The 13,642-nt window shown below is 45.5% G+C and overlaps 1 protein-coding gene across 7 annotated transcripts in view; it reads right to left on the bottom strand.

The window, feature by feature from the left end:
* The window catches only part of ncoa2 (nuclear receptor coactivator 2), a 53,052-nt gene that overhangs the window by 24,032 nt on the left and 15,378 nt on the right, over positions 1-13,642 (bottom strand). For 5 of the 7 annotated variants that reach the window (XM_031849886.1, XM_031849883.1, XM_031849885.1 and 2 more), the window contains exons 3-6: positions 7,450-7,557; positions 6,447-6,619; positions 3,308-3,414; positions 229-406 (exon numbers count right to left, since the gene is read on the bottom strand). In XM_031849886.1, coding sequence (XP_031705746.1) covers positions 229-406; positions 3,308-3,414; positions 6,447-6,619; positions 7,450-7,538 — 547 coding nt within the window. In that variant the 5' untranslated portion in view covers positions 7,539-7,557. The remainder of the gene's footprint in view (positions 1-228; positions 407-3,307; positions 3,415-6,446; positions 6,620-7,449; positions 7,558-13,642) is intronic. The other 2 variants (XM_031849887.1, XM_031849890.1) reach the window with 1 other exon arrangement.

Genomic DNA, 13,642 nt, shown 5'->3' with positions numbered 1-13,642 from the left:
AGCAAGAGATGAGGCCAGGATGTGAACAAGAGGGTACGAGCACAGGTGGGAGTGATGCAACACAGAGGACATACGGCGTGGGGGGGGGGGGGGGGGGAGAGAGAGAGAGAGAGAGAGAGAGAGATGGAACACAAGTGACACGGCGAGACACAAAGTGACAGGTAAAAACAAAACAGAGAGACAGAGAGCAAAGCAAAGGCTGGCAGGGAAAATAAGCTGGAGGCTAACCGAGGGATTTGGGCAGCAGGTTCTTGATGAACTCGGCATGATCCCCGACGTGCAGCACGCTGTAGACACTGGTGTTCATTAGCTCCTCCTGGTTGTAGCGCAGGTACTGGGTCACATTTTCAGACACGAACACAATGTTACCCTCCATGTTCACCACAAAAAAGAAGCCGTCCAGGGCCTGGAAGAGAGAAGGAGAGGAAAAGTAAGAGACAAGTTCAGAGCAGGCAAGTTTGTTTATTTGAATTTGGGTTTTTGAGTAAAACTGTGCTTGACACCTTGTATTTCCCAGTAATACTGGCTGATGACTAGCTGCTACACCACTGAACCCGAGTAGGTTATTAAAAGCCTGATCCTTCCTCATGCATTTCTCCACTCATCGTATATTGGGATAGTTTTACTGTTCTAGTTTGAAACTCTCACATCCAGCACCTCAAGCTAAATTTGGATTTACAAAGGATTTCGTACATAGCCCAAATTCCAGACATGAACGCAGAGATGTTCTTCTGTTGTATGTGTACCTTTGGCCGACCGTGGTCAAAAGAAACACGTTCTAAAAATGGAGGGAAAACTTTTCCAGGAAGTGTTTTGATAATTCACTGGTAATTCCCATCAAGTTGTGTAAATATGCGGCACATCTACGTTGTGTTAAAAAACGAGGCAATTGGTGCACTGTGTGCTGGGTACATCAATCACTCCTGCAGATGCTCGGTCGTGTCTGACAGAAAGCAGGATAGAGGCATGTGCCTGCAGAGATTGGAGGACGTGGTGGAGGAGCACTACTTAATTGAATGAATATAGCCCCAGGTTGGCCATTACACACAAGATGGTGTCAATTAGGCCATCAAATCACCCAGAGCTCTTAAAAGGGAATTCTGGTGGTTGTAAAGCCGTAAAATCTAGTGGCCAGATAAGAGATAAGGGACTACTGCCAAGGTGTCCGTGCCTCGCCTTTGCTTAAATAATCATTACCTTCACACCCCACAGTTTACATTACATGAATGAAGATGAATCAAATATTTTGATATATTTCATGATATAATGCATATTTGCCAGTTGCATATTTGGTTTCCCCACCCTGACTTGATTGCAACTACGCCGCAATCAAACCAGCGGGCTCAATTTTTTGGGGTGTAGCGAAGTCATATATCCCGTGTTACACATTGGAACATAACTTTTCCCTTGCCTGCATTAACAGCACCCGCTGAAAATAGACTTACGGGGGATCTCATCCATCACTGCGTGAAGCGCAGCGGTTCCAAAATGCAACACGGTTGTTGTGCAAGTCCACCCCGTGTGAAGGAAGGCCACGTACTGGACAAGTAGGGCAAACATAAACAGAGCAAACACTCTTTCGTGCCAACTCTTGCCTTCTTCCAGAGGCTCTTGAATAATGCCATTAGCCAATACCTTCATTTATAAGGCCCTGATTAAATATACACTACGGAGGTGACAAAAGCCGATACAAATGAAGACACTCTAAATGAATACACTATGAGGCACCACACTCACCGTGCTCCATTTTGCTCCCAGCCTCCTGCTGTATAAGTCTATGCTGCTTAACCTCCCACAGCAAATGTACAGTGGGTAGTGAATTGTTATGCTGTAGGGAATAGGGTCAGGTCTCCTCCCCTCTCCTGGTGTTACTGTTATTTATGATACGATACTGGTGCTTTGCAAACAGGATCTCTCTTCACATAAATTCTTGCTAACCACGCTGTATTTTCCGCATGACAAAGCACAACGGTCTCGTTAAAAACAATTCAAACAGGTCTCTTGTGGAGCTCGCTATTGAACTTAGGACTTTTTGTTTTTTAGTATAGACACAAATGTGTACGTAGCACTGAATATCAAAAAGTGTCAAGTACCTAAATCTCGCATCAAACTGACTTATTTTTGGATTAGATGTTTAGTGATATAATTTTAGTATTTATTATGTATTTTCAAGGCAAAGTTCTCATCCAATTACATGTGATTAAACTATGTTTAACGGAGGGGCGTCAATCACTTTGGCTTCTTTTGTTAAAAGACCAAAAGAGCTTTCAAAAGAAAGTTGTGTTTTTCTTCAAAGTAAGATATCAAAGTCAGTGTTATTGTATTTGTATTATATTGGCACTGGTATCTCAGCCCTTGTCCCTTCTATTGTCTGACAATGTTGTCACACCACACAACAGCAACCATATGGAGCAATCTACCTGGAATGCAAAGCACATGCCACAGCAGTCATGTGATAGAAGAAGACTTGACCCCCCCCCCCCCCCCCCCCCCGAGGGTTAAAACGACAGCACATTTTGTTTTTTTCGCGGCTTTCTCCGTCTTCCTTGCGCTCGCATGAGAGTGGGCTGCAGAGAGCCTTGGAAGAGGGTCGCGGGGCGCATTTCCTGCTGACAGCCAACCTCCTCAGAGCATACCATAATGAGCCCGGGATTGGCGGACGGACGGACGGACGGACGGGGGGGGGGGGGGGGGGGGGGGGGGGGACGACGGGGGGAGCGGGGCGGGGGTGTGAATGGCCGATCGCTGTGTTTTGGGGGGGCGGCTGACAGATGGGAAAGCATGCAGGCTGTACTGGGCTATATTTAGCAGCGAGTTAGTATGTCGATTCAGTGACGCTGGACCAGGAGAGCTATAAATATTCCATGACAGGACAGATCTAGGAGCAAATGAAGGGAAGATGGGAGGGCGAGAGAAAAGAGAACTGAACAAGTACGCGAGAGAGAGAAAGGGAGGGAGGGAGGGAGGAAGTGAGTGAGAGGGGAGGCTCAATGAACTGATTCATTCGCTGGGCTGTTGCTTTCTTTCCCATTATACGTAAGCACTTCAGTGGCCCTCCACAGGACAACGAGGCCATTGCTCTGCCTGGTGATTTACAGCCAATCCGGGGCAGATACAAGATGCTGGCAGCATTTACGCCACACAGCTACACTCATACACAACCACGACCGAGTGTGACCCATTTTGGATTGTTCTCTGTTATACAGAACTCTTCATTATATACCGATCTTGGTTCAAAGAGGAGGAGTATACCCCGAGTGAGTGTTCAGTATCTCGATATGACACTGAATAAGCAAAGATGACCCACCTCCAGCATCATTGGTCCCAAGGCATCTTTGTCAATCACACTTTGGCCTGTTGATGAGACATCCGCCTTCTGCACCTCCTCCTCATTTGCTGCTGCAGCTTTTTCTGCTGACAGAAAAGTCAATGACAGAAAGGTTAGAGGCAAACAGAAACAAACGATTGATTCGAGAGAACGTGGATCTCAATCTTAAGAAGTTGACATAAAACCTCCCCTGCAGTTATACGAGGTGACGGCATTCCGTTGTTACGGGGAACAGAACTACATCACAAAAACATGCAGGTCAAAAAATGAGTGAAACCATTTTTGCTTCGCTCTGACATTGACCCACATACTTCAAAGAGGTCACTCGTTGACAAGACTTTGAACCCAGTGTCTTTCCGGCTGTAAAGCAAACACATTTTGTCCCGTCGTCAAAACGGCGTGGCTTGAACCCGAGCAGCGAGCCGAGTGAAAGGTCGTTGTAAAAGGACCGTGGCAGAGCACGCAGCTGCCACGCTGGTGGCAGCCACTGGATGGATTGCATTGTCCCGTTCAAAAAAAAAAAAAAGAAAAAAAAAAAAGGGGTCTATTATGGAGACAGTGACAGTGTGTGAGCAACTCTCGCTCCCAATAGAGTAGCAAAGTTGTTGCTATGTGGTCAGGCGGCAAAGGCTAACCCAAAGAGTTGACCATAAACCCTTTCATAACTGGACCGTGACTCATTGCATCACAATGATGTTTCAACACCACGAACATAGTTTATTGTGCTGCGGACTCAAAGGTGCTGCCATAAACCTTTTAATGTAATTAAAGCCTCCTGTAAGCTCCTGTACCTGCACTGTGGTGTTGTGCAGTTGTCCATGTGAGTGATTGGGTTAATAACCATGCAGAGAAGCCTTATGTTCAGAGCGTAGGCTGTCCTACTTTTGGAGATGATGATGAGAGGCGGAATATGAGTGGGCTGTTGGAGGGGGGGGGGAGACACACACACACACACACACACATTTAACTGTCGCACCATGCCAAGAAGAGGACTGACCATATGGTGAGAGAATGTTGTGGCGATAAGCAAACAAAAATCATGTCCTCCTTTCTTTTTGTTTGAGGGGGGTGTAGATGTGTGAACACTGACACAAATGCAGGTTTCCCCTCCGTGGGCTCGTTGCAGCACCGCACAGACCCACATTCATCTCTTTCAGCATTAATGATGTGCGCATCAGCAGGACCCCTCCAGGCCCAGCGGGGCCCAGTATACCAGCACAGCTGCCCTGGGTACAGACCCATCACTCAAAGTCAGTGCAGCCCTCACTGGCTCTCCGTCCGTCTACAGAACTGTGCCACAGATAGCGGGAGGAAGTGATTATTTATCAGGGTCATGTCTGCTACATAATCTATAACTGTCAAGACATTGGCCTTACACTCTTTTCTTCTCTCTTGTATTTTACATAGTGGTGTGTTTTTCGACATTTTTCACATATGTTATAATGAATACAAATAATGTACTTCACTATCTACTAGCTGCAGCTCAGCAGCTACTGTGTGTGTCACCCTGCAGCCTGTGAAAGCTGCGTCGGCACGAGCGAGCCGTTAAAGAGTGTAAAGGGAGTTGTAAAACGCTTGACGATGCCCGTATTTTATAAGCTCTATAAAGATATAACTCATCAACTATTAAGAAGCAACAAGATGAAAACAGAACGCATAAGCCTATGCTGAGCGCACAACTCCACCCCGATTTCAATCAGGGAATCTGTGTGCAGACTGCATGAGAGGAACAAACAGGGACGAGTTAACAGCTTTCAGTAGGAGGCCACTCTTTCAAAGGCCATCATAGTCTCTGCAGGGCTGTGACACCCATCAGTGAGAATTATTAAATCACATTTGTGTAATTTAATACATTCAGTACTGTCGCCATAAACTGAGTATATATTTCACACAGTAATGATGCTCTCAGGGCGGGGGGGGGGGGCGACAATAACAAGCCTATGGAAAGAGAGATTGTGAACCACACTAAACAGATGGCAGATGATGTGCAATGAAAAGAACACATGGTGGTGGTGAAGTGACTTTGAGTATCAAAACATCTACGTGAGCGTTCAGTGCATCCCTGACTCGACATGAACCATGCAAGATGAGATGAAGCTCTCCGTGTTAGCGATGAAAAGGTGTCTATCGCTGGAGTGTTTAGCCCTTCCCCTCAGAGGTTGCTGCACAAACACAATCATGCCTTTAGACACAGCCGGGGGATGTTACTCTAGCCTCGTGTAAAAAAAAAAAAAACAAGAGTGAGGAAAGGAAAAGAAGGGGGGGAGGGGGGGAGGGAGGGACGGTCAGACGGTAGCCAGAATTTTGTGTGTGATTTCTTGCATCACATTGCTCACCATTACATAACGCTTGGCTCTGTGAGTCACATAAAACAAGTTGACATCAGTCGGTCCACTCGTCGGTCCTCTCGCGACACAAGCTTATTACAACAGTTTAATATATGCCTTGATGTTTACGTAAAGAAAGCTACAACTCTTTTTTTGCTATGTTTGGACCGAAAAAAACCTGATGATACTGTCGATGTTGGTCTGGTAAATCCAACATGAAAACACAGACCTCAACTAATTGCTAAAGAGAACCAAAAAGGAGAAGCTGGCAAGTACAACTGAACAGGCTGATCCATTCGCCTGATGTTCTGGCTCAGGGTAGAAGTGGGAAAGACCGGCAGCCAACAAAAAAACTGCTCTGGTTCATCCACATGATGAAGTGATGGAGGGAACATTAAATCACATGTGCTGCTCTTTAGTAACAACATCAATTATTGTGTGTGGACCAGATCCCAAAGCACAATATTTATGACATTAGACCCGATGCTTCTGCCAACACGGTGCCACCTGTGCCACTTGTGGTTATGCTGCAGCATTAAAACCACAACCACATCCGTAGCATATCCACGATATTGTAGCACAAGTAGCTTCAATTCAAACCGGTGTTAGATCCATTTGTAGGTATTCACTTAGACTAAGCTGTATATGTAGGTTGTATGTCATCAAAAAAACAGATATTATGAAATAAATGCTCCCAGCTGAACAGTAATGGTATTCCTTTCACTGTTGTTCTGTTTGGGACCCGTCACCTTTGACCTTTTCTTCAACAGACAAATCTTTAGAGGTTGTACCTTGCTCCTTTATTTGTCTGATCTGTTTCACAGTTTCCTTCAGGATTGCACATTTGTCGGGCTTGACGTTGAAGTTGTCGATGTCGTTGAAGTTGGCAAAGATCAGCTCGGCGAGCTCTTCGATGTATTTGTTCTCGTGCTCGCGGTTGCGCTTCTCGTTGCTCCGCTTCGGACTGCAGAGACAAAGAGAGAGAGACTGGGGTGAGAGAAAGCGATGACGGAGGTGGTAACAGCAGGAGGGATGGAAAGCACAAAAAGGATGTTTAAAATTTGGGTAAATTGCATATATTGAAGGAGCAATTCTCTCACAAAAACAGAATGAAAGAACCTACAGCAGGGCAGGAAAGAAGATTTATAAAACTACACCATGGATGAGTGTCCGCACACGTCTCTTGATATGACTGAAGAGCCCTCTCGTTTTTATAGCTGCCACAAGACAACATCTACTGCGAGCCTTGGCATGGAGAGGAGTCAGAAGAGGGACAAGGCAGGGGTCAACGATTCTCCATATGGCTTGAAATATATCTCGAGGCCTCTTCATTGTGCCAACACGGAGCACAACATCAATAAAGAAAACCCTCGTTCTTTAATGCTCTTCTACAGATAAATTATGCAGATTTATTGTACAGACTGTAACAGTGCTCCGGGGTTAGCTGCCACAGTATCATAGAGCCATTCTTGGTAACTACTAGAATGCGAGTATAAAATACTTTATAAGTGGCTGGAGCTTGATTCTAATTCTCGCCATTTTCAAAAGTCAGACATCGCCTTTGTTTAATGGGTAATAAATGGTTTGGCAATGGGCAATTTTGGAAAGCAACGGTCATTGAAGCAAGTTGCTGACCACGCACTTCTGATAAAAACATCTGAACTTGACGATTGCTGTGTGGAAATGAAAATGTATTTCCCTCAAACCTCTCTCGTCGCGTTCAAGTGTGCTCAATTAAATCAAGTAGAAACGTCTTCCTGTGGGAGAAATCTGCCATTTGGCTTGAGGACTTACCTGGGTCCCAGAAGTTCGGCAGAACATTCTTTGCGTTTCCGTGACTCTGCCCGGGCAGGGTCAGATGGGTTTTCACCGACTCCACTCATCCTCAATGCATATCAGCGTCTGAAAAAAGAAGGAACACACACATCTATGAAAACACGCATACGAAATTTGATGGATTGACTGCAAAATTATGTGGAAAACCACTTATATACTGTCAGTGTATGAGCCTGCCAACATGTGCATCTGCATACAGCATACAGACACACACACACGCTGGGGGCACAGGTTGATCCACTCCAGGAGAAATGAGTGAAAATGGAGCGGAGGAAGAGATTCAATCATTTCCCTCTGATGGTGCGGCTCTCCCCAGAGACGCTGAAATGAGAACACGGCGCTTTGCCCACAGCACCAGACTGCGCGCTCAACCACGCACCAAGAAAAGCCCATTCGTTACACGATACCAGGCAAAAGCCCGCAGTGAGAGCAGAGTGGGGTTTATAATCACAACATGTGTCCCTGTTTACCGAGTGCCTCTGAGATCGCTTCACCTGCAGTGATTTGTAAGTCACTCAAAAAAATGAACTGTAACAATAATATCTCGTCTGCTTTTTCTGAAATCAGGCCACAGAGCACGAGATCTTAAGTACGAATTCATGTTGTGTTACTTGCGCGACCTAAAGTGACAAGCTGGCCGAGGGCTTACTCTGCAATTTCAATGGTTATGGTTATGAATTGATGTTGTGTTCCTAATCCAAATCAATGTAGAGACATTCACAACAACTTGAGAGCCTTTGGAGACGTGTCCCACTGTAGATGCCGAGCATCCACACACCAACCTATATTTTATTCCACTCCTCTTACTTTGAGAGCCGGCACCGGCTGAACTTCATGCTACTTAATGAAAGACAATCAATTATTGATCAAAGCAATGTCTTATTAATTACCAACATCATCTGCACCCAAAAATTCTAATGGCGGCTAATGGACTTGGATTTCAATCGAGGACGATATCTGCTGCGTGAAAGATGTGAACACTATTTCAAAACAAACAGTGAGGTCTGAAAACATATGCATGGGAATAATTTCTCCTTGCAACGGTGTATGATCTGCAGACATTTGCTTTGATAGGGTTACAGAGGGAGGGAAACGAGACAGAGAAAAATAAAGCCCCCCCCCCCCCCCAGCACGATGCAGGGCAGGCCGTGCTGTGATACACTCTCAGCCACTCAAACCATGGAAACGGGTGACAAACACCGCTCGCTGCTCAGCCATTACATAATGCACAACAGAGCACAGCACGGCCTGGAGCAGGGAGGAATAGCATAGCTTAGCAGGAGCAGGCTAAACTAAAATAAAAAGGGAGCTAGTGACCATGCAAACTTGAGCCTGGCTCCCTCCTGGCCTTGAGTGACCTACTTTAAGCTCATAGTAGGGTCTGTGCTCAAACGGATGAAGTCACAGCAGTGGTGGCTAGAGAGGCAGAGGAGACTCTGAAGGGTAAAACACGTCCCCACTGTTCTGTTGATAAGTGACTCGAGTCCTGTACAGTTGTGCGGGATAAGTGATGAACACAAACATCGCCGTGCACGTGTCCTTTGCGTTACGCTCTCATGGCATCGGGTTGTCGTTACGTGGTGCTCTCCGCCGACATTACAACGGTCTCTTATAGCAGAGGTTGTGTGCTTTTATTAATGACAACAGAAACAGGCCATTAAAACTCGCACAGCTAAGTGGCACTCTCCGTTCCTATTGGTCGCGCCAGGGCTTTCCAGCACAAGTTACCATGGGGATTCTAGACCCGATTGGTTGGGCTCATCCCGCCGGGGACGGATGTGATTGGTTGCCTTCGTCTCCTTGACATGGCAGTAATGATGGGTCAGTGTACGTTGAGACAAAAAAAAAAGAAAAGAAAAGAAGAGAGACTGGAAGTACCAGGCACGTCTCAATGACACCAACACAGACAGTCAGACTGCCTGGCAAGAGGGCTGGCAGGCCAGTGTTGTTGCTGGGGTGTCCGGTCCTCACGTGGGAAGACTAGCGATGGATCTCTAGGCAGATATAAGCAGCTGGGCGCTGGTGTTAGAAAAGGACCTGTTGCCAAAAAGTGAGCTGAGTCGAGCTGCACCATGCGGTGGAAATGAAGCAGAAGTGAATGGTAGCAGGCTGCTTCCATGCTCCAGCGACACTGAAAGTATATGAGACCAACTTTAATGTTATTATTGTTCAACTTCTCCGTGCACCTAGGAAGTAGGTGAAGTTGTGCCAGAAACCCGCACTCTACATGTTTTGTGTTTAGGCCGGATAAGGTCATCTCTTCAGTAGGACACGTGCATATAAATGATTCACTCACACTTAACGATAGCAAAAGAAAAGCACAACAACCAGTGTTGTTAAAAAAGATAGAACGTACAGTCTGATGTCCCATTTCATAAAGGAAGGAGTGTTATGGAGGAAAACACTACCACAACCCGAAAAACATTTCAAAAAACTACATTTCATTGCTCCAGCGACATTGAAAAGCTGTGGTAACGTGGCTGATGAGGCTCCATTGGTGCACCTGTGCCGTGTGCAGATATCATTGACTCAGAGCGATGTAGGGTAAGTGGGGGTTGGGGAAGAGGATTCATTATACATTGAACTGATTGTCAATTTCTGGAGGGCATCGCTCACGTTTTGCAGTTCATCGAGCCCTCAGCTCATTTAGCTCATTAGTGTTGTAAGTCGAGACATACGGCCCATCATCATTTCAGGCTACCTTATGTTAGACAGACGGCGTGGAATCATTGTTCAGACAAGTATTAGGAATGAAAGCTAGAAAAAAAATGAATGGTAGGGCCATAATCACATTTTTATTATAGTAAAAAAATGGTAAAGAGAGAAGGGTAAACAAATGAAAATATGGAAGATCATAAAAAATGAGGGCTTCATTTTACACTTGGAAGTATGAACTGCTATCTACAGTTTGTTTGGTCAACTGCTTGCTGTTGCTGGCAAAGCCCTGGCAGCCTGACGATCATTGGGAAAGTCCACAACGAAGATGTGACGGGAAATGACGCTGGGGACATGACGTTCACTGGAACAGATAGCCTTCCGCGCATTTGTTTTGACTCTTCGCAGTTGGGATGAGCTCAAGTTCCCCCACTTACATAAGTGTAGTAAACACCTCTTCCCATCTCTCCCGCTCGCTCTCACGCAAACACACACTTAAAAGACGGCAGCCATAATTGTATATCTGTGTGCCGACAGGTCAGCCCTGCCAGTGTGAACTCAACACTTCTCACTTCATTACAGGTTTTCCTCCTCACCCATCTGGGTGACTGACTCATAGGGCTAAATGAAGGGTTCTGTTATTAAACCACTGTAATAAGCACAGTGCCGCCTCCGCAACACAACATTGAGGATTTTTCCAATATCTGAACCCGTTTATTAGACCGATTCACTAGAAATGAGATTTTATTATCAGGACTCGGTGTGCAAAGAGAAGGGCTGGGTGACAATCAAACACCAGGATATTCTTTGATCAAATACCTCGATGACGGTATAGCGACGATATTGTAGTGTTGATCATTGGTGCTTTTACAAAATGTTTACGCAATACAGGTTGTGTTTGATAAATAATAATCAGCGATGTGGTTATAATGACTAAGTGGGCAAAGGTAAAGAATAGAACAGCCTGGTAAGTTCAGAAAATGACATCACTGTAATGTAACGACGCCCTAAAAACCAGGAAAAGACACTTATTACTCCATATTATGATATCCAACAATATCTAGCCTCATATCACAATATTGATATATTGCCTGGCCCTAGCGTAGAGATATGCATTTATAAAGATAGACAAGTTAAAGTTTGAAAAATCTATTGACTTTGAAAGCACTGGGTGCACTTGAGGGAGGTGATCATAGGTGTGTCATTGCTCATGTCTTAGGTGTCACAAGAGCAGACTCTCCAGGACCGAGCTGGAGCCAACCAGTCTGGCGAGGTAGGAATGCAGAAACAACAAGGGGCCGCTGCCCGGAGAGCCGAGGACGACACCGTTTCTTCTGTCAAACTCAGCTGGTACAACCTGTACATGACACTCTCTTAAACCTTTAACTGAACCGTTGCAGCTGTGAGGCCTGAGAGGTGATATGCCAACATGGTGACACGGTGCTGTTGGCTGCATGGTCATGACGGGCAGCATCCAGCTATTGTCCAAATTTTCATATGTCCACGATGGAAAGACTCCACGGCCTGTTTTGGTCTGCAAATGTTGAGCTGCGTCAGTGTGACGTAAACGAAAAAATGTATCTTGATCTCTGAATTTTCGTGGTCAGAGGGAAATCAGCTGCTGATTTTGAAAACGTGGAATACATTTATGCTGATAAATTAGCCAGTTATTTCCCAAATTAAAAAGAAACAAGTACAGAAAAAGGGAGTATATTGATATTTTGGGCTATCAAGCAATACTTGTTGGGTGTGACTGTGAGGGCCTTTTAGCAAATTCATACAGACAAGATCATCACTATACATTCTCTGCAGTGTAACCCTGATCCAAACTAGTGATGTGTAGACAGGTTCATATTTTTTTTTACATATATGATTTTGCATACATTTTCCAATCTTGTGATATACACTCTCTGGCCACTTTATTAGGTACACCACCATACACATACACCTTACAAAGCTAATAATGGACAGTTCTGTTTTAACTTTTAATGTTTATTAAAATACACACGCTGTAAAGCTGCGACACCCCTTCTAACATTCAGGTCTAGCTACTATTACTAGACAGTTATTCTTTAATGAAATTCAGCTAACAACCACACAGTGAGCCAAGCTACATGCAAATCACCAGAGAGGGGGGGCTTCAAAAACACTGAATCACCAATTCCAGTCATAGTATAAGGGAGGGGGGGTGGTCTGTGTCTGATTGCCAAGGGGAGAGGGCATGTGCCAGTGTGCCATTCCTGTAATGATGTGGGTTAGCAGGGCTTTGATTAGAAAGACACACCCAGAGCTTCTGGAACTTGGGCATGACTGTGCATTAAATTACATCCAACACTATTGGGGAAGTGTTTGAAGTCTCCTGCACTATAATAACGGGGGAGGGGGGCTCTTTCAGAAAGTGCAAAACTACAGTGGGGCCCTGAACAATGTCTCTCTGGTGTGTAATCTGTCCTCACACGGCTTCTTGGCACAACGGGCCCCGAGAGAGAAGCAAGAAAAAACGGGAAAGCGCCAATAAAGACTGCTTCTGGTGTGCTGCAACACTGGCTGTTTGTTTTCCCCCCCAAACTGAAGAGGAAATCATGACGGGGGAGGGGCCCAGAGGATTCACATCTTCTCAAGTTTACATCTCTAAGTAATATATGCAAGGGTGAGAAGAAGTGCTGAGAGAGCCAAAACACACAGAAACATGTTGGAACCGTGTCAGATGGTATTAAAGACAAACATGCATTTAAAAACAATATCAATTTCAACAGAACGCAACTTGGGTGGGGGGGGGGGGTCCTGCAGTGAACTGTGGCCTTGCTGACAGCTGCCGTTACCTTGAACCAGATGTTCCGATATTAGGTTTTGGGTCAGTGGGGAGGCATTGGGAGATGGAGGGAGGAACGTGATGACGGATTGAAAGAGATTAAGAGCATTGTGAATTTGAAACGTTGAACCTTGCATTAAACCAGACGTCAGTGACTCAGAACCTATAGAGGGATCAGATCATTGACAGGGAGAGTGTAGAGACAGTAGAGGAAGACGGGGGAACAAAAAAAACAGGTAACGGGCCTTTTTCACAGAGGCGTTGTAATCAGCGTGGGTGTCACTACTCGGACTGTCCAGTTTTCACGGTCAGCTAAATGACATTTACCCCCCCCCAGTTATCTGGTTACTCAGTATACTCGAGGTGAATCTACTCCATTGAAATCACACAAACAAGATGCTGTAAACATGGTAGAAGGAGAGGTATGCACCTTGTCTGCTACCAAGTCTCACTAAAAGAATCACTGCAAGGTAATGGCTCTAAAGTGCAACCAGGAGCCAGCTCTCGCCACCCCTCCCTTCCCTCCCCCATTTACTGAAAGCTGATCACGCTCATGAATCTTTAACACTGGCAGTCACTTTAGGATGTCGCAGGATGGGGAAAGGGAGGGATAGCACAGAATGCTAGGCTCTAGCTGTCTCTCTGAGAGAGAGAGAGAGAGAGAGAGAGAGAGAGAGAGAGAGA

This window comes from Anarrhichthys ocellatus, unplaced genomic scaffold, assembly GCF_004355925.1.
Source record: "Anarrhichthys ocellatus isolate YVR2014 unplaced genomic scaffold, GSC_Weel_1.0 scaffold10, whole genome shotgun sequence".
Taxonomy (NCBI): domain Eukaryota; kingdom Metazoa; phylum Chordata; class Actinopteri; order Perciformes; family Anarhichadidae; genus Anarrhichthys; species Anarrhichthys ocellatus.
The sequence above is the reverse complement of the archived record's forward strand: the minus strand, read 5'-3'. Positions and strand labels throughout refer to the sequence as shown.